The sequence below is a fragment of the Fomitopsis serialis genome (genome assembly GCF_022376445.1).
Source record: "Fomitopsis serialis strain Sig1Antser10 chromosome Unknown B0H18scaffold_93, whole genome shotgun sequence".
NCBI classification, from domain to species: Eukaryota; Fungi; Basidiomycota; class Agaricomycetes; order Polyporales; family Fomitopsidaceae; genus Fomitopsis; species Fomitopsis serialis.
Genome location: NW_025955053.1, coordinates 128365 through 145427, shown reverse-complemented (window position 1 = coordinate 145427; position 17063 = coordinate 128365). Strand labels below are relative to the sequence as shown.

The window sequence follows — 17063 nt, the reverse complement described above, 5'->3', positions numbered from 1 at the left end:
ACGCCCCTGGCCCGCGAACCGCGGGGGACTTATGCTCGTACTGCGCGTATTGCGAGCGGTACGCACGCCATAAACAACTGTCACGTCGGTGACACTGAATGTCGGCCTGTGTGCAGTGTTCTATCAAACGAAGTGACTGACAAACTGTTCTGCTTCTATCATCTTTTGCTTTCCGCCATCAATAATCATTTGATTGTGGTCTTCTCATTTATCTCACGTTGCTTGACGGTCGATCTTTGATACTGATACAGCGAGACCTGCGTCAACAATGTACACTTCGTCAGCACACCCTGCAGTACATGATCCTCACACCAAGAGTATAAGTATACTCGACTCATTGGCATTCAGCACTGCTCACGAGCATTCTCTGCAGTGATACTCCACATAGACCAGAGATCGCATCGGAAATTGCTGTTAGGATGTTTTCGAACAAATCGCCTCCTATCGCCATTGTGAGTGATCACAAAGATACTTTGATCTCGAAGTCCCACTGAGGCAAATCCTTGCTCTATGTACAGGTTGGAATTGCTGCAGAACTCCCGAGTGGTGACTGGAGCGAGTCGAACTTGGACTACAACTCGTTTTATGACTTCCTATTGCAAGGCGGAGAGGCGTACGAGAAGATGCCTGCAGACCGCTTCAACATGCACACGTGAGCTTGTCAATCATATTTTGTTTGGCACTTATATTCATAATGCTTCAGTCTCAAGGGAACCGCTTCCGGCCAGGTGGGCGCCGATACAGGCGCATTCCTCAAGGACATAGGCCTCTTCGATCCGATCGAGTTCGGTATCACGAGCAAGGATGCCAGGCTGATGAGCCTGGGCACAAGAAAGCTCATAGAAACGACGTTCCTAGCCTTACTTGACTCGAGTATCGACTACAGAGGTCGGGATGTCGGCTGCTACATGTCTGCTGTGGCTCATGACATGTTTTCCGTATCCGGACATGTGAGTGATTTAGTGTGAGAGGTTCTCGCTACTCTCTGAATCCCACTCTACCAGGATGACGTGGAAGCTCGCGGGGCGTTTTCAGGCGGCCCAGCGATGGTCGCGAACCGTGTCTCGTATCATCTCGATCTCCGCGGTCCAACTATGCCTCTTGATACGGCATGTAGCTCAACCTTATATGCCACCCACCTCGGGGTTCAAGCGTTACGGAATGGCGAGTGCGAAGCGGCAGTTGTGGGCGGCTGTCAGCTCAACCACAGGTCAGCATGCACAGGGACATTCTTCCTCGAATCTGACAGGACATTTGACCTGTATTGCGTAGGTTCACGGAGTGGCTGTTGTACACACAGGGCGGCATTCTGTCTCCCGACGGGAAATGCAAACCTTTCGATGCAACTGCCAACGGGTGAAGCTCATTCTTTCAGTTATGAATGTCTCCTCACATGAGGTTACCCTATAGATTCGGGCGAGGTGAGGGTGCCGTCTCTATCGTGCTCAAGCCTCTCGACGCGGCGCTCCGTGATCGAGACAGGATTTATGCTACAGTGCGTCACTCCGCCGGTAGACTCGGACTTTGACTTCCACTGACATCATAAATACATAGATTCTCGGAACCTGCATCAATTCTTCCGGCTCGCTGGCCCCCGTGAATGCACCAGTCGCATTGGCGCAGCAGAATGCTATGTTACGTGCGTTCGCTCAGGCGCAGCGGTCTCCGCGAGAAATAGACTTTGTCGAGCTACACGCAACAGGTATATCTGCCGTATTTTTCACTGAATTTGTTTCGTGACACGCGCTCTCTCGCCTAGGTACTGCGTCTGGGGACCCCACGGAGGCGAACTGGGTCGGTGTACAGTTTGGGAGAGATGATGAGCTGCTTGTTGGCAGCGTAAAGGGCAATATTGGGTACGTCTCGTATTGACATGCACATCATCAAGGTACTCACCATTGCTGTAGCCACACGGAGATCACTGCATTCCTATCGTCTCTATGCAAGGTTTGCCACATCATCGAGCATGGTGTGATCCCGCCCACTGTCAACTGCACCATCCCGAACCCTGCCATCAAGTGGACGGAGCATAACATGCGCGTTCCTGTAACTCCGGAGAAGCTTAGCATCCGCTCTCCTTCTGGCCGTGCGCTCATCGCGATGTCGAGCTCCGGTATTGGCGGCGCCAACGGCCACTGCGTTATTGAAGCTCACGCGCCCGACGTTGATGGCACTCCGCAGTTGTGGGCGTATCAGAGTTCGGTGATCCCGTCGCTCTTGATCATAGGCGGCCTATCACCACGGTCCGCTTCTGCTGTCGGCGAATCACTCAAGGCCCTCACGGCGGAGCAGGACCACAAGGACATGGACCGTGCACTCGGTCGGCGAGCGCGGTCAATGCTCTGGAAAGCGTATGCTGTTACTCCAGACGGACAAACCCCTCGCTTCTCGGAGCCGGCTCTCACCCCGAAAACAGCACCGGAGATCGTGTTTGTGTTCCCTGGGCAGGGCCCCCAACACTGGAACAGTAAGTTCATTGAATTATGCCACCGACCAAGCTGATTATTGTACAGTGGGTCGCGAGCTATTCAGGACATGCGTTCCATTCCATGATACTGTGGTGGAGCTCGACGCAGTCTACGCAAGCGTGACTGGCAAGTCGCTTATCGCAGACGTGGGCCTCTTCGGCGAATCCGATGTACCTGACACCTTGGGAGACGTCTGGCCAATCTCCATTACCTTACCTGCGCTAACGATCCTGCAAATTGCGCTCATGGAAGCTCTAGCTTTCATCGGCGTCAAGCCGGATGTAGTGATCGGACACTCTGCAGGCGAGACGGCCGTCGTGTATGCGTCGGGTGCGGCATCCAAGGCAATGACAGTCGAGCTCTCAATTGCAAGGGGCCGAGCGATGGAGGCACTGGAGGGACACGATGGAGCTATGGCAGCTGTAGCATGCTCTGCAGCGCTGGCTGAGGAAACCATCGCTGACGTCGTCGCGGAGCTGGGACCCGCTGCCCTGGAGGTTGGCTGTTACAACGCTCCGAACGCCATCACACTGTCCGGTTCTGCAAAGCACATCGCGTCTGCAGTGGCGCGGGCAAAGGCGGCTGGTATTCTGGCGACCCAGCTACGAACGCGGATACCCGTACACTCGTCAATGATGGCTATCTGCCAGGCAGATTACGAGGAGCGGGTTGGGGAGGTGTTCAAGAAGTACGCAGTCGTACCGACGAAAGTGGAGACGTTCTCGTCTCTTACTGGCGGCATATTGAACACGCCCTACGACGCCCGCTACTTCTGGGATAATACGCTTGGGCCGGTAATGTTCGAGCCCGCTATAAACGCCATTCACACTAGGCACCCGCAGTCGATTTTCGTGGAGCTGGGCCCCCATCCCGTCCTGTCGGGGTATATCACCGCGATCTCGGGGCACGGTACGACAGTACTGAGCCCGATGAAACGATCCAGGACTGCAGGCGTCGGCGAGCCGATGCAGCTCTTGGACTGTGTCGGGCGACTAGTCTGCGCGGGCTACTCGCGAGTGAATATGGATGTGCTGTTTGGTATGGCAGAGAACGCAAGTGCAAACATACCTCCATATCCATTCGCGCGGAAGGAGGTCCCATATACAGCTTCGACATTTGAGATCACCCGCCAAAGACAGATGCGTCATGGCCCATTGAACTACCCTCAACTGCGAATCAACACACAGACGCATCCTGGGCTAGCGGACCACATCATACAGAATGAACCTATCATGCCCGCAGCGGGATTCCTGGAAATGGTATGCGCATTCTGTATCGCTCGGGAAGATCGGCTGACTGGTACCCCACAGGCACTCGAATTTGGCGCGAAGAAGCTCTGGAACATACAATTCCACTCGGTCCTGTCGCTTTCGTCCGAACGTCCGACGCCCATTGACGTGAGACTTGAAGATTCGCAGTGGAGCGTCCACAGTGCACCTGCGGCAGATTTTGTCAATACGTGGCCACCGACTGTGAGTCCGTCATTTCTCATCATCCCCAGAGAAGTTCACATTTCTCGGTAGTACGATCGTGTACATGCGACAGGCTATCTCTCGATGGAAAGCGAACTCGATGGAGATGCGTCTCCAGTGGCCATCAACGACATACGTGCACGCCTGAAGATGATGGAGACGAAGAGTTTTTATGATAATCTTCGTTCATTTGCCAACTACGGGACCACGTACAGGAGAGTGCTATCCTGCTATCATGGGGTTGACGCATCTGGGCTGGAGGAATTTCTGATAGAAATTCGCGGTGCAGGAGACGATCTCGACAAGTAGGTGGACGGCGTCTGGTGCCTGCTCATCAAATTCTTACACCTTGTCTTCAGTCTCTCGGACTACCGACTGCATCCTGCAATTTTAGATGCTGCGCTGCAGGTTGCAGTGCATCCGTTGATTACTGGGGCCGTCGCTCACGGTCACTACTATCTGCCATCAAAGTTGGGGACGCTAGTTATCCATGACGCGCTTGCTCAAGGGATGCCTGAGAAGATCTACGCTCATGCAGTCTTTGTCAAATGGATGCCTGGTAAGACGCCTTCATACCGCAATTTGATGCTTGCGTCCTGACACTGCTTTAGAGTCGCTCACTTACGACTTCAAGCTCATGAACGAACGCGGCCAGACGCTATGCACCATAGATGCCCTCGAGGTAGCAGCTCACGGGCGAACACCATTGATAGTCCAACATCGATATGATATGGCCCATCGCCAACTCGATATACATCTCTCCATTTCTTCAGAGTCGGGCGACAACGGGTCAAATATGAAGACGACCATGATCGTCGACGGGGTATGTAATTGCGTCCTCGCCTCTTGTGCTATACTCATAGGGGAACCGCCACAGTTATCCAAGGACGGGAGCACTGAGCTTCTAATCCTAATCTTCCAGTACCACCGAGGACATGAGATGAGACTTCAGCAAAAAATCCTCTCTTTGAACCCGTCCTACAGAGAGTCCCTCTGCTTCATCGCATCCAAAGGTACGGACGGCGACGCGGTTCTCGGCTTCACTAGGTCTCTCCGTAAGGAATACCGATCGTGGCAGGTGTTCTGCGTCATTTTCCCCGCGACATGGCCTCTTGGAGAATACGAGGAGACAGCACAGTCTCTCTGTGCTCATCCGCTGGCAGAGGAAGAAATGTCGGTACATGAGGATGGCTCAGTGCGTGCTCCCATGGTCGTATCATCGCCCGCGCCGAGGAAACTCGTGTCTTTTGACCCCGGAGCGCTATGGACGTATCAGCACTCTACCCTCTCGCAGGTTTCTCACCCGATGGTACCTCCAGGCCATGTTCTGGTCCGTGTCCTAGGCTGGTCGTCCAATATCTCCTCATGCCGAGCGTTCATCGGACGCGTGGACGGCTTACCAAATGTCTATGTTGGAATTACACTTGGGCCCCTCTCCAACTTCCTCATTGCTCACCGCGGGAGCCTCTTGCAGATGTCGGACATTCCCGATGTCACTCGGGGTCCTCATGTGCTCGGCGCAGCTCTAGCTGTGCTTGCCATCGGGTCCGCCAGATTCAGCGACCCCTCGCGTCTGGAGGGCGAATGCATCCTCGTAACGCACTCGGACACAGGGCTCGGGCGCGTTCTGTGCCAGCTATACGAGAGCCGCGGACTGCACGTCGTACGCTTGCCGTCGCAGGCCGGCATCTCGGAGACCAGGAGCGCACTATCTCGGCAGCCGAAATACATGGTTTCGGGGAGAGAGGAAGCGAATGCCAGCGACATCGACAGGACGGTGCACCGGCTGCAACCAGGCAAGGTATTCCAATGGGATGACCGCAGCACTGGGGTCGGGAGAATTCTGGCCGAGGACCCGTGGGCTATAGGGGATGCGTTGAAGCTCGCGTTGTCGAACCCTACTAGCTTCACAGAAGTCTTCACTCCTCCCATCGATGCGCTGGACATAGTACGACCAACAGACGTATGCTTTGTGGACACCATCTTCGCTCCTGACAAGGTGTATATTTTGATCGGAGGCATCGGAGGATTGGGGCTACCCGTTGCGTATTGGATGTATCAGGTATGTGAACATACACAAACTCAAATGTGAGACTAACGTACGTCGTAGAACGGGGCGCGTGAGATCGTCCTCACCTCTCGCTCAGGGACGGCCAAACTCGCGACGAAAGACGAATTCATCGCTTTGAGGGTTCTCGCTTACCTGCGATCACGGGATGACTTGGTGCTACGTACGGAGGCCATCGACGCATCGTCGGTCGAGGAAACAAGGAAGTTAGTAAAGTCGATCCAGAAACCGCTTGGTGGGTGCATGCTCATGACGACCAACCTGATCGACCGTACATTCGCCACACAAACGTCGGATACATTTGAAGCCTCTTTCACCGCAAAATTGGGTGCCTTCCATGCCTTGGAGAAGGTCATCGATATTGATTCGCTGGACTTCGTGCTCGCCTTCTCGTCTGTCGCGGGGCTGTTGGGAAATGCTGGGCAAACCAATTACGCCAGGTATGTTAGCAGCTTCGTGACTCGGTCGCGTTGCGAAACCATACTGACCTCGTCACTGCAGCGCAAATACCGCTTTGACAGGGTTGACGAGGCAATACAAGAACGCTGCGACCATCGTTCCACCAATGATCAACGATACCGGGGGGTCCCTCACCCTGGCCGCTACCGACAGTACAAAATGGTCGCGTTTTAGGCACCTCAGCGCCTGGGCCATGACGTGCGAAGGCAAGTTACATCGTCTAACATTGACAATGACCTAGGCCAAATCTGACGAGAAACTCATAGCACTCTGCGAGTGCATCGGCGACGCATTGCTGAAAATGCGTGAAGGACCTGTCTGGCAATACATCCCAGATTGTGACTGGAGCCTCGTCCAGAGCAAGAATGGGTCTTCCCCACTTTACGACCACCTCGTGGTCAAAGAATCCCAGTCAGACACCGACCAGAACTCCTCTAAAGACTTGGAGCGCGATTTGGGCAACATCATTTGTGATGCGCTTGACATAGACCACGAGGACTTGTCTTCTGACGTGCCTCTCACGTCTTACGGCTTAGACTCTCTGTCGGCGATGGCCCTGTCCCATGCTCTGGAACCATACCTAGCCATCTCGCAGCTTCAGCTTCTGGCCGACGTCACGCTTGCTGATCTCGAGCAGCTCCGTGAAGAATCACAGAGTGCAACCACTCCCGACCCCGAGTCTGCAAGCGTCGTGACCGAGATGGCCGATTGCTGAGCGCTGAACCCGTAGTAGGCCTAAAGCGGCTGGTAACTTGCTGAGAATTCGGAGCTCCACAACGCCTCGGGAAAGGTAGAGGTAGTTACTGTGGTCCTTGAGCATGTTTGAACTGATGTCGTGGTATGGACGAATGTACGACTCACATTGTTTGTAGTACGCGTACATGTTTCCTGAGTACTACTTACTAGTCATTGTCAGTATACACATTATCGACAGACGTACATAGATAGATTGAGAAACCGGTGCACCGTCCCGTTTTGTCAGGGAGGCACTGCTGATGGCCGCAAGAATCAGATTCACATAAGTACTCGGGTCCCTCGGATATTGCCGATCGGACTCGGGCGACCTTCAAGTTCGTGCGTCCGCGTCCGAAACTCCTCATCGACATCTTTCTCGTCTTCGTCTTCGTCGTCGTTAGCGGGGGCGGCCCATACGCGCACCTAACATACTACTTCTTGCCCATTTTCCTGCTTTCGAACATACGCTTGTTGCTGTAATCGCCACCTATTTCTAGCAAGGTCTTCACGAGGACACGACCCCATTCTAATTCAGCTCGTTCTCAGGACCTGTCTTAATAACCCCCGGCAGTCGACGCCTGCACCTCAGCACCTATACTTCCCAATCATGAAGATGCTCTCGTCCACCTCGACGCCAGCAATGTCCCCCGAGACGTGGCGGCGCGTGCCTACGACGCTCGCTGCCATCTTCGGGATCACGATCCCGTACCGCCCGCCAACGAACACTGTCAGCGCGTTCCTCTGGCGGAAGCGCATGCTCTTGGAGACGACGCTGGGGCTCTGTCTGCTCGAGACGTGGGAGAAGATACTGATGAGTGAGCCTCCATCTGCTTTCGCCCGACGTATATATACCCGGGGTCGCTGACAAGACGAAACTGACGGAGGCTTGCGACAGTCATCATCCTGTACTCGATTGCGGTCCTCGCCCTGACGGGCCTGTACAAGTACGCGCCCCAGTCGGCGGTGTATGTGACGCAGCGTACCACGTACTATTTCTTGGGGCAGGAGTCCGACCCCAGCACGGTCGCAGGATGGGCGACGCGGAATCTGACAGGCGAGCTGTGAGGTAGCGGTTCGCAAGGGGAGGGGGGGATGTTGGCGGATGTTGGATGGAGATCTGGTCGTATGTTATTGATATCGGTGAGTGGAGCTGCTGTGGATTCGGTTCTGCGCTTATGCACGCACAGATAGCTTCTTGGTTTATGTACCCGTTCAGACTTCAATCGGTCTCCGGGCACACGGTCGTATTATATGCTCTGCATCTCGCATGATAATTTATGGCTTTCGGGTTCTCAATTTGTCTACATCCTTTAGCCATGCTTGTTAGAGTCACAGGATTCGCCAATCGCAAATTTTGGCCTTGGCGATCGTCGTTCGACGAGTATGTCTGAGGTCAGACAGATTTGTACAAAGGCCCAACGACCTCTGCCCGTTTTCAGCAAAGTCTCAGATCTCAGGCATTGACGTGTGGCCTGGCCGACAAAGAAGACCTCGTATGTAACGAGTCTACTGCCCAACCACACGCTGTGCAAGACGACATGGGTCGGGTGGTGCCGATGATTCCTCCAACAGCCCACACACCCAGTGGACCTGCTTACGTATGTACTGCTACAGTCCGCGCTCCGTGCCACCCGCTGACATACCCGGAATATCACAACAGGAATACCCTCGGTCATATGTTATTATGTACCCCAAGTTCAACTTGAACTAGGCCCCAATCCCGACTCTACTGTACTGCCGTATGGAGGTTATTGAGAGTTGAGTGAGAGTACGGACTCGGAGTGGATGAGTACAAGGTTAGTCCCCTCCGATAAACAGGATCTTCTGGTTGTCCTCTGGTGCCTTCTGGTGCTAACCTTCGCGCCACACGGAGCACAGACGGAGCGCCAAGCCTCGCAAAGCTATGATACGACACCAATATGAGACCGGTAAGTATGAGATCATGCTGAGGCTGTTATGCCATGTATGATGTTAGTAACAATGTTGTTAATATGGAACGGAGACTGCGCATGCCGGTTCGTGTGAATGTTTGAATCGTCTTCCGCGCACAATCTCCAGCTCATTAGAGGGCTTCGTCATAAATTGAAACGACGATGTAATAGTCTAAGTGACGACCAAGTGCTGGCCCTATTTGCTGTGTTGTACAGGCATGAAATTGACGTTGAAGCTTGAAGCTTGAAGAACAAGAGGCACGAGCTCAGGGTGAATCCTCCGAACCGCTCGTGCCCCTATCGCAGTCGACTCGGTCAATCGCATAGGTTCAAATCGTCCGTTGTAGGTATCAGGGACTGTCCGCTGCGCTTTCAGACTGCGTCTGATGCGGCAGCGACTGGGTACGAACACTGCGCTGATATGGACGTTGCGCTTGGCGTTGCGGTAGTCTGATTCTGCCTCGTCCCCTCTGAATCCCTTTGAGTCCCCTCTGAACCCCCCTGGTAATCTTCTCTCACTTCACCATACCCCGTATTGCCTGCGTTCCTGTGGCCGCATAAACGTACAGCGAGCGCGCAGCCCATCGCAGTGCCGGCCAAGCGAGAAGGTCCCGATCACCGAGTTCTCTACTAGGGACACGCCTGACACTGACAGCGACCTCCACCTCGTATTCTTTGCCCTGTCCTCCATCTCTCCCGAACTTCCAGGATGGTACGAAAGCATGCTCAATCGCCCGTGCGCATTGTCGACTTTGATCTCGCGCCCGACGTTTCGCGCGACGCAGCGCCAAGCGTGGACCTGGCGCCACAAGCGCCATCGCTTCGCTCCCCGCAAATTGCCCCTCGTCCCCGTCCGCCACGCACGGACTCGCCGCCCTCCCCAAAGTCTGTGACCCCGACGACGCCATCCACGGCGATGTCGGCGATGTCGTATGCAGAGTGGCAGCGGGAGCCAAGCACTTGGGACGTCGCCTTCAGGTTGCATATGCCATACCGCGCGCCGCGCAGCAGGCTCGCAAAGTTCGTCTGGCGCCGCCGCCTCTGGCTCGAAACGACCTTCGCGTTGTCGATGATGCAGCCATGGGAGAAGGTCGTCGTCAGTGCGTGCCCCTTCATCTGCCCTTATTCTCTCATATTGATAGCGTCCGCGACAGTGTGCGCAGTTTGGTTGTTGCTCGGCTTGTTCGTGACGACCGCGTACCTCTACTTCCCCCAACACGTCCGCTACCTGTGCGGGCGCGCGCGGTACTACCTCGACGGCGAACTCAGTGTTCCCGCTGCGCTGAAGTGGAGTGCGAGCTACCTCGGCAACGCGTCCAGCCCGTTCGCCTACGCGGTAAACGCGCTGAGCGCGCATGAAGACCTGTAGCGGGGAGTCTGTCCGGTGAAGGTGTGGATATGAAGCCGAAGGAAATGCTGTGTGGTTCTCAGGGCCTATATGTGGAATTATGGAGAGGTAGAATGCGGCGCGCCCCGTGAGTATTTGAGCTTGGTTCCCTATGCCCACGCTGATCTAATGTGCCGGTGAAGATAGAATCACGTCATGACCTTCGTTGCGGGCGACGATGCTATAACAAGATACCCATCGTCTGGACCACCTCAGGTCCTCAGCCCCGCCCTATAACCTACCATACGCCTCGACGCTCGCACGCTCTCCTTGCGTATTGAACACGTGATCACGGACTCTAGCTATGTCTCCAAGCATCCTGTGCATCGTTGTTGTTCGACTGGTCGTTGTATGCCATCGAGAGCGTGAACGGACTCGACTTGGGGTCGGTACCTACTGTAGCAATGTTATGAATCGTTAATCCTCAATCCCTCCTACTTCGAATAATCGGATGGTTCTGTCTTTCTCTGCGGTCGGCAATTGGGATCCTGGTCTGCGTGGCGTTATGAGTGACAACAAGCTTCAGTCTCATTCGAGTGACGAGACACAACACCCGATGATCCGTATAAGTCCCTATCGGAGGCCCACATTACAACATGACAAGATGCGTCACAGCACCATATATAATAGTGTTTTACAATACACAATGACAACCGACCCGAATAGATAGCAACACAACGAACGAACACAGCAAAGTACACGTAGCCTAGCAGTCCCATCCAAGCACGAACTGATCGTCTTGCGTTTTCGCAGCGGCAGCCTCTTCGTCGGCTGTATCAGCAGCCGGACAGATGCTGGCGTCGAACTCGTCATGCAGGAGGAGGTCGACGACGTTGCGCGAGGCGATCGTTTCTGTCTCCATGGTCGAGATGAAGCTGCGAAATCAAAAACGTCGTGAGGTCACGGGCAGGGCGTTAAGTATAGGAAATATGCTTACGGCTCGAAGGCGTTGACGTAATACAGGCCCTTCGCCAGCTTGATAGGCGGGAAGGACACCGTCGGAGGCAAGACAGGATATGCATCCCACTAAGACGGCAGCCTATCGTTCAATCGCATGACGGCGAATGGAAGCACATCACTGACCTCCTTCCTCAAGACCCAGCCCACATTTCCCGCACCGAACATGTTCTTCAACCACTCGTCCTCCACCCGCTGCTTCGAGAAGATCTTACGACCCACTCGTCGTGCTCGATCGGCGACCCATCCACCTTCTTGATTTTCCCGTGGTAGGTCATCGAGTTGAACTCCGGCTCAGGCCCGAGGCCCTCCCGCACGCGGTTGTGCGTCGTCAGCACCTCCGTCGGCGCGCTCTCGCCGCTCAGCCCGAAGTACGCAGGGCTCGGCGTGCGCGCGGTCGTGCTCAGGAGCGTGACGTGCAGGTGCACGTACGGCTGCTCCGGCACAGGCGCGAGCAGCGCAGGTGGTGACACCTCGATCGCGGCACTGTAGAACGGCGCTGCCAGGATGACTCCGCGATACGCCCGTGAACGCGTCGTACCACCCGTGCCGACGAGCCACGCCCCGCTCGCTGCGTCCTGGATCAGGCTCGTCACCTCCGTTTTCAGGTGCACCGTCGCGTTGCTCCTCGCGAGGAACTGTTCAAAGACCTGGAAGTTCCCGCCCTTGACGCTCGCAGCGTTCTCCGCCGCGAGCGAGCACATGCCCTCGAGTGCGTGCAGCGAGTCGACATCCTGCCCGTAGTTGACCCGCGTCACCGCGTCCACGAGCTCGCGCGTGAACAGCCGCCCGATGCCCTGTGTGTCGAAATACTCTGCGGTAGTGCTCGCTATGGCGGGCGTCCAGCCGAGGCTCGATGCGAGCGCCGTGATATTGGAGAAGCGCGGCGCGGAGGGGGTGTACAGTGTGAGGAATTGGGTGAACATGGATTTGACGATAGCCTGAGCGCGGCGAGGAGCGGTGATGCCGTACCGCCAGATGACCTTCAGCGTGTCCATCCAGCTCCCGAGGAAGCTACCGCCACCAGTCTGTGTGTAAGACACGAGTCAGCCATCGAACTACATGGCATGTCCAGAGACGAGAATCTAGTAATATGTTGCGCGATGAGGTCCCGTTCGCCCTGCTATCCGCTTCATGTGACATCGAGTTCACTTCACTATCCAGCGCACTCCGCAAGCAGAGAACCTCAAGCCCATAGCCCACAGGCGTCAATAACCAGAACGGTACGCACCGTCAACACAAACTCCTGGCCGTCCCAAATCCCCATCACGTTGTTGTCGTCTCCAAAGCCGATTCGTTCCAATCCAAATTCTTCCGTGGCTCGCCAAATGTTCCGATTTACCTTCACGAAGATTGACGCGCCCAGCTCGACCGCCTCGTACTCTGTGTTATTGTACGGGTACACGACCGTGCTTCCTGGTCGCAGAACACATCAGTATTGGGTCTGAGTGCATACGATACAAAGTGATGCAACATACGTCCGCCGATGTAGTCATTCTTCTCATACACGTCCACTTCGATGTCCAGGCCGAACCGCTCCTTCGCCTTTGCGATCCAGAATGCCGCAGAGGAACCACCAGCTCCTGCTCCTATAATGGCAACACGGTTCGGCGGCGTCGAGGCGGGCAGAAGGGCATCGATGTCTATGAGAGGGGCCTGGTCGTTTGAGAAGAAGGGGATGTTGAACGGTAGTCTCAGCGCAGCTGCCTGTGCAGTCAGTGCAGCACCCAGGCAGAATAAGAGCTCTGGTCGCATTCTCAAGGAAGCACTATACGTTCCCGAGTTATTGATTGGTAGAGAGGAAGCCTTTGTCTCAATGTCTTGTTGCACGTCGTGGTCGCAGGCAAGGACCAGATCACGGTGGCGCGAGGAGGCCATGGCGTGTAGAAGCGCGCCAATCACACTATTGTGACTGTGTCTGCCTCAGAGTCTGACGTCTGCTACTGCCATGTCTACGCTCCTTCTCGCCCTCCTCCCGATGAGTAGCAGTATATTGTCTAGAAAGTACGTGCCAGAAATGCCGCCAAACGTTTAACTTTAAAAACTTGAGTTAAAGCATACTGAGATTGTATGTAGCTGTCATGTCCAAGTCATGTCGGACCGAAGTCGAATTTCCCTCGCGTGGTGGCATCGTACCCATCCGATGGGAGTAGTCGCACCCCACCACCGCGGGAGGTGTGCGGTGGTAGGGTGCGACATCGTCCCATCGGATGGGTACGAGACCATCGCGTGAGCACTAGCAAGAAAGGCCCGCGGTGAGCGCTGCTCGGAGCACTAGTCACGTACAGGTACGTACATACCTTTGACTTTCGAGCCTTCCTGCACGTTTGGCTCGCCCTCGCCCCATCATCTCCCCGTCACATCATATGTGCTGAGTTCACCCCGGGCCAGAGCATGGGATAGCGCAAGCTTTTCGCTGCCACCGCATCGTTGATATATGATGTAACGAGTACTTACGTGTCGGAATTCCCAAACACAGCCCACTGTCCTCCTGTTCTTCCTCCTCTTCTCAAGTCCAGTCGGTTCTTGGTTGGTTCCACTATTTGACACTGGTACTGTACAGGACGGTGCTGCTACTTCTTTGGAATCCACGTTACACAGTTGCTAGCTCATGATGACGACTCTGACTACTTATGTCTGAGACAATCATTAGCAGTTGATAATTCGAGCAGCCATTTGGCAGATGGTCAAGTCCGTACTATGACATGACTTACCGGTGCTGGAGCTCGCGAAACCCGGACAGGTGCCAATGGGGTACGGGCCCTTGGTGGGAAACCGTCTGCCTAGCCCCATCCCAATTGCGTGACAACCATCTTTACACAGCCTCCCATTGAAACCTAATTAAATAGACGGTTGACCTCAGGGACCTGTCTTGCAGCCTTTCGCTAGACGGCCTGAAGTACAACCTGTTATGGAGCCCGAGGTATGCACCAAGCCCTTGCTTACGGTGTGAACGCTGATCGCGCTGTCTTTGCTCGCAATTTATTACCAGGAAACGGCTGAGGTCTCTGCTGCGTCGTATTTTCCGCAAGAAGCCATAGCTTCTAGCCCAGCTGTCCCCGATGCAGGAGTCAAAGACGGAAAGGCCGATGAAACTACCGATGCGCCAGGTGGTCAGGATCCAGAGATCGGAATCTCTCCGGCCTGGTCGCAGCTGGCAAAGGAAGTGTGGACGTATGAAGAATCGCGGGTAAAGCGATGGCGAAACGAGATTCACACGTTGCTTGTCTTTGTACGTACTCCTCTCGGTACATCTTGGAAATACTGAAGATTGGGTTGCTAGGCTGGTCTATTCTCAGCGGTCGTGACTGCATTCGTCGTGCAGTATTATGCTGTCTTACAGCCGGAGGCGCCCAATTTTAACACGATTATTCTGGAGCAGCATACAGTAATCCTGGAACGTACAGCATGTATTCTTGAGCGAATTTCGTCGCAGCTTGGCGACATCCCCGTGGAATCAATCCATACAGCATTGACAGCAACGGCTGCTACAGCGACTCACCCGAAATCGGAGCCATTTACAAGGCCACCCCCTCCCTCTCCACCCCAGTGGATTGCTACACTGTGGTTCGCCTCTCTGGTCTGCAGCGTTGCCGCGGCGTCCATGGCTTTGGCTGTCAATCAGTGGCTCAACTTCCACGCGGAACAGGCCGGCTTACGGAGCGCACCCCAGAAGCTTTGGACCTGGCGCCTCCGTAGAGATGCGCTCAACAAGTGGAAAGTCGAGTTCATCGTTGGCCTCCTTCCCTGCCTACTGCAGATCGCCCTCGTTCTCTTTCTGCTGGGGATTGCAGGTTATCTGAAAGCGATTAGCGCTGGCGTTGCTCTTCCAAGCATGGTCCTCATGTGCTTCTTGTTCTTGTTCCTCATCATCACGACCTGCATACCGGCATTCGTCGAGTACAGTCCCTACAAGTCACCACAAGCTTGGTGGATATGCCGAATCGTGAGGTGGATTCACTGGGCAATCTGCTGGGTTATGTGGAGGATATGCCTATGGTTACGCCCCGTCGTGCTGTTTGCTATGTGCAAACGCTTGGGCGAACTCGAATCTTCCATCCACTCCGGCGACAGCTTGTTCAGCCATGCGGGGATACCCTCCCGCTGGATAATGGACAGCCTCTGCAGCTTCGCAGACACCATAATGGCAGCTTATCGCGCACTTGACACGCACCAAGCCTATCTCCACAAGGTCATGGAGACATCTAACTGGGTGGGACATGAACAACTCCGTCTACACGGCATCACTTCCAGGCGCGCAGAATCAACGTTGTTCTCAGACATATACTCCATTGCACTCGACGTAGATGTCCTTCGATCAATGGAGACCTGTCTCAAAGAGATATCCCCGTCTCTCGCATTCGAGAACGTGTTGGCGATCGGCAAAGCCAGGGGGATGGTCTTGTCAAGTCGGGAGGATGCGTATTCGCCGCAGCCGCTGCAATACGACAAGCTCGATAACATCGTGACTGTCATGACGGGTCGCATGGTGCTCAACACGTGTCTCGAAGGGGACATGACAGTGTCGAATGCCTTACTAGAGTCTTTCAAGTCGGATTCGAACCGTGACGCACTGGCCGGCCTTATCCGCGCTATGCCTTACAACGATGCGACACAACTGTGTATCGCTTTATTTGAGCATCTGCAGATGCCGAGTACTAGTAGGCCTATCGGCGACGACAGGACCAGGGCCATATTGGACGTCATACAAAACATCTACGTCCCTGTTAATTCCCATTTGAACGTGAAGGACAGGGGCTACCGTCTGATCCCCGGAGTCGCCATGAGGCACTGTGAGCCCCATGCCACGCTGCGACGTTTACGCAACACTCAAGGCAAGTACTAAGGTTCTCGTCACGCATGCACCCATCGCTAACTGACGCTCGGTATAGATTGGGAGTGCATACAGAATGCCCTTTCAGCAGCATATGCCAGCCGCGATAGCGTTGTCGTTGTCCAAATCACCACGATCGCTCTGATCATATGCGAGATGTATGTCCACGACGGACAAATGCTCCCCGGCGAACTGTCATCAGGAAGCTATCTGCTCCACACGCTCGGACTATACGAAGAGTTCCTGGCCAGTTGCTCCCGCAAGAAGATGCAGGAAGTCGAAGATGGACTTCCACGCGCGGCCGTCATCAGGTTGGCTTGGGCACTACAATTCGTCATGACAGTCATCGTGGACAATTCAGATGTATTATTCGCCAGCTTCAGCTGGCCTTTGTGGTTGAGCACCTCCGAGTCTGATGTTCCTCGGCCTCACCACCGCGTCAAGAGGGACACTTTGAGAAACATCATTCAATCTACCAATCACATCGCGCGAAGGCTCCAGTGGCTATTCAAACGCGATACACCGAGGCTCAGAGACGCGTCCCTCGCATTAGATTTCGTCGTCAGAGTGACCGGGCACTACATGCAAGGAGACCCTTTCGTAACGCGGTCAGTCGTTATTCCATCGCTCATAATGACAGGAAGGTGACTCACACTCTTCAAAGACGAGGCTGGATTGAGTGCATACCAGATGAGCACGTCGAACAAAGCCATGGGAGTGTTTTTGAACGGCATGGCGACAACGTGACCAGC

General features: G+C 54.7%; 5 protein-coding genes across 5 annotated transcripts; 4 read left to right on the top strand and 1 right to left on the bottom strand.

Moving 5' to 3' along the window:
* The first annotated feature begins 362 nt into the window (after positions 1-362).
* Positions 363-7523, top strand: B0H18DRAFT_913064 (ketoacyl-synt-domain-containing protein). Its single transcript, XM_048041568.1, has 18 exons — positions 363-452; positions 519-652; positions 704-950; positions 1005-1210; positions 1273-1356; positions 1411-1495; positions 1555-1702; positions 1760-1856; positions 1908-2467; positions 2514-3727; positions 3779-3940; positions 3992-4245; positions 4300-4499; positions 4552-4775; positions 4827-6002; positions 6051-6448; positions 6510-6685; positions 6734-7523. Exons 1-18 carry the CDS (start codon positions 420-422, stop codon positions 7180-7182), a joined length of 5847 nt encoding a protein of 1948 aa, XP_047888771.1. The 5' UTR covers positions 363-419; the 3' UTR covers positions 7183-7523.
* On the top strand, positions 7524-8334 carry B0H18DRAFT_1032596 (uncharacterized protein). The gene is made up of 2 exons (XM_048030132.1): positions 7524-8017; positions 8098-8334. Exons 1-2 carry the CDS (start codon positions 7810-7812, stop codon positions 8265-8267), a joined length of 378 nt encoding a protein of 125 aa, XP_047888770.1. The 5' UTR covers positions 7524-7809; the 3' UTR covers positions 8268-8334.
* A 1724-nt stretch (positions 8335-10058) lies between these two features.
* Positions 10059-10502, top strand: B0H18DRAFT_883123 (uncharacterized protein; the record flags this gene model as incomplete). The annotated part of the gene is made up of 2 exons (XM_048040956.1): positions 10059-10233; positions 10288-10502. The coding sequence occupies 2 exons, from the start codon at positions 10059-10061 to the stop codon at positions 10500-10502; spliced, it is 390 nt and encodes a 129-aa protein (XP_047888769.1).
* A 724-nt stretch (positions 10503-11226) lies between these two features.
* B0H18DRAFT_1086926 (Prenylcysteine lyase-domain-containing protein) lies at positions 11227-13232 on the bottom strand (the record flags this gene model as incomplete). Its single annotated transcript, XM_048032113.1, has 6 exons — positions 11227-11395; positions 11458-11546; positions 11604-11672; positions 11693-12505; positions 12709-12893; positions 12956-13232. 6 exons carry the CDS (start codon positions 13230-13232, stop codon positions 11227-11229), a joined length of 1602 nt encoding a protein of 533 aa, XP_047888768.1.
* A 1156-nt stretch (positions 13233-14388) lies between these two features.
* B0H18DRAFT_1123254 (uncharacterized protein) lies at positions 14389-16323 on the top strand (the record flags this gene model as incomplete). Its single annotated transcript, XM_048034659.1, has 3 exons — positions 14389-14400; positions 14470-14709; positions 14761-16323. The coding sequence occupies 3 exons, from the start codon at positions 14389-14391 to the stop codon at positions 16321-16323; spliced, it is 1815 nt and encodes a 604-aa protein (XP_047888767.1).
* Between the last annotated feature and the right edge of the window lie 740 nt (positions 16324-17063).

What these genes read in the sequence shown, in the direction of transcription:
- B0H18DRAFT_1032596 (XM_048030132.1), top strand. Translation starts at nt 7,810, where the DNA reads ATGAAGATGCTCTCGTCCACCTCGACGCCAGCAATGTCCCCCGAGACG. An exon ending in GTGGGAGAAGATACTGATGA is followed by an intron (nt 8,018 to 8,097) that starts GTGAGCCTCCAT and finishes GGCTTGCGACAG; the next exon opens with TCATCATCCTGTACTCGATT.
- B0H18DRAFT_913064 (XM_048041568.1), top strand. Translation starts at nt 420, where the DNA reads ATGTTTTCGAACAAATCGCCTCCTATCGCCATT. An exon ending in GGGCCCCCAACACTGGAACA is followed by an intron (nt 2,468 to 2,513) that starts GTAAGTTCATTG and finishes ATTATTGTACAG; the next exon opens with TGGGTCGCGAGCTATTCAGG. An exon ending in TCGACGGGGTATGTAATTGC is followed by an intron (nt 4,776 to 4,826) that starts GTCCTCGCCTCT and finishes CAGTTATCCAAG; the next exon opens with GACGGGAGCACTGAGCTTCT.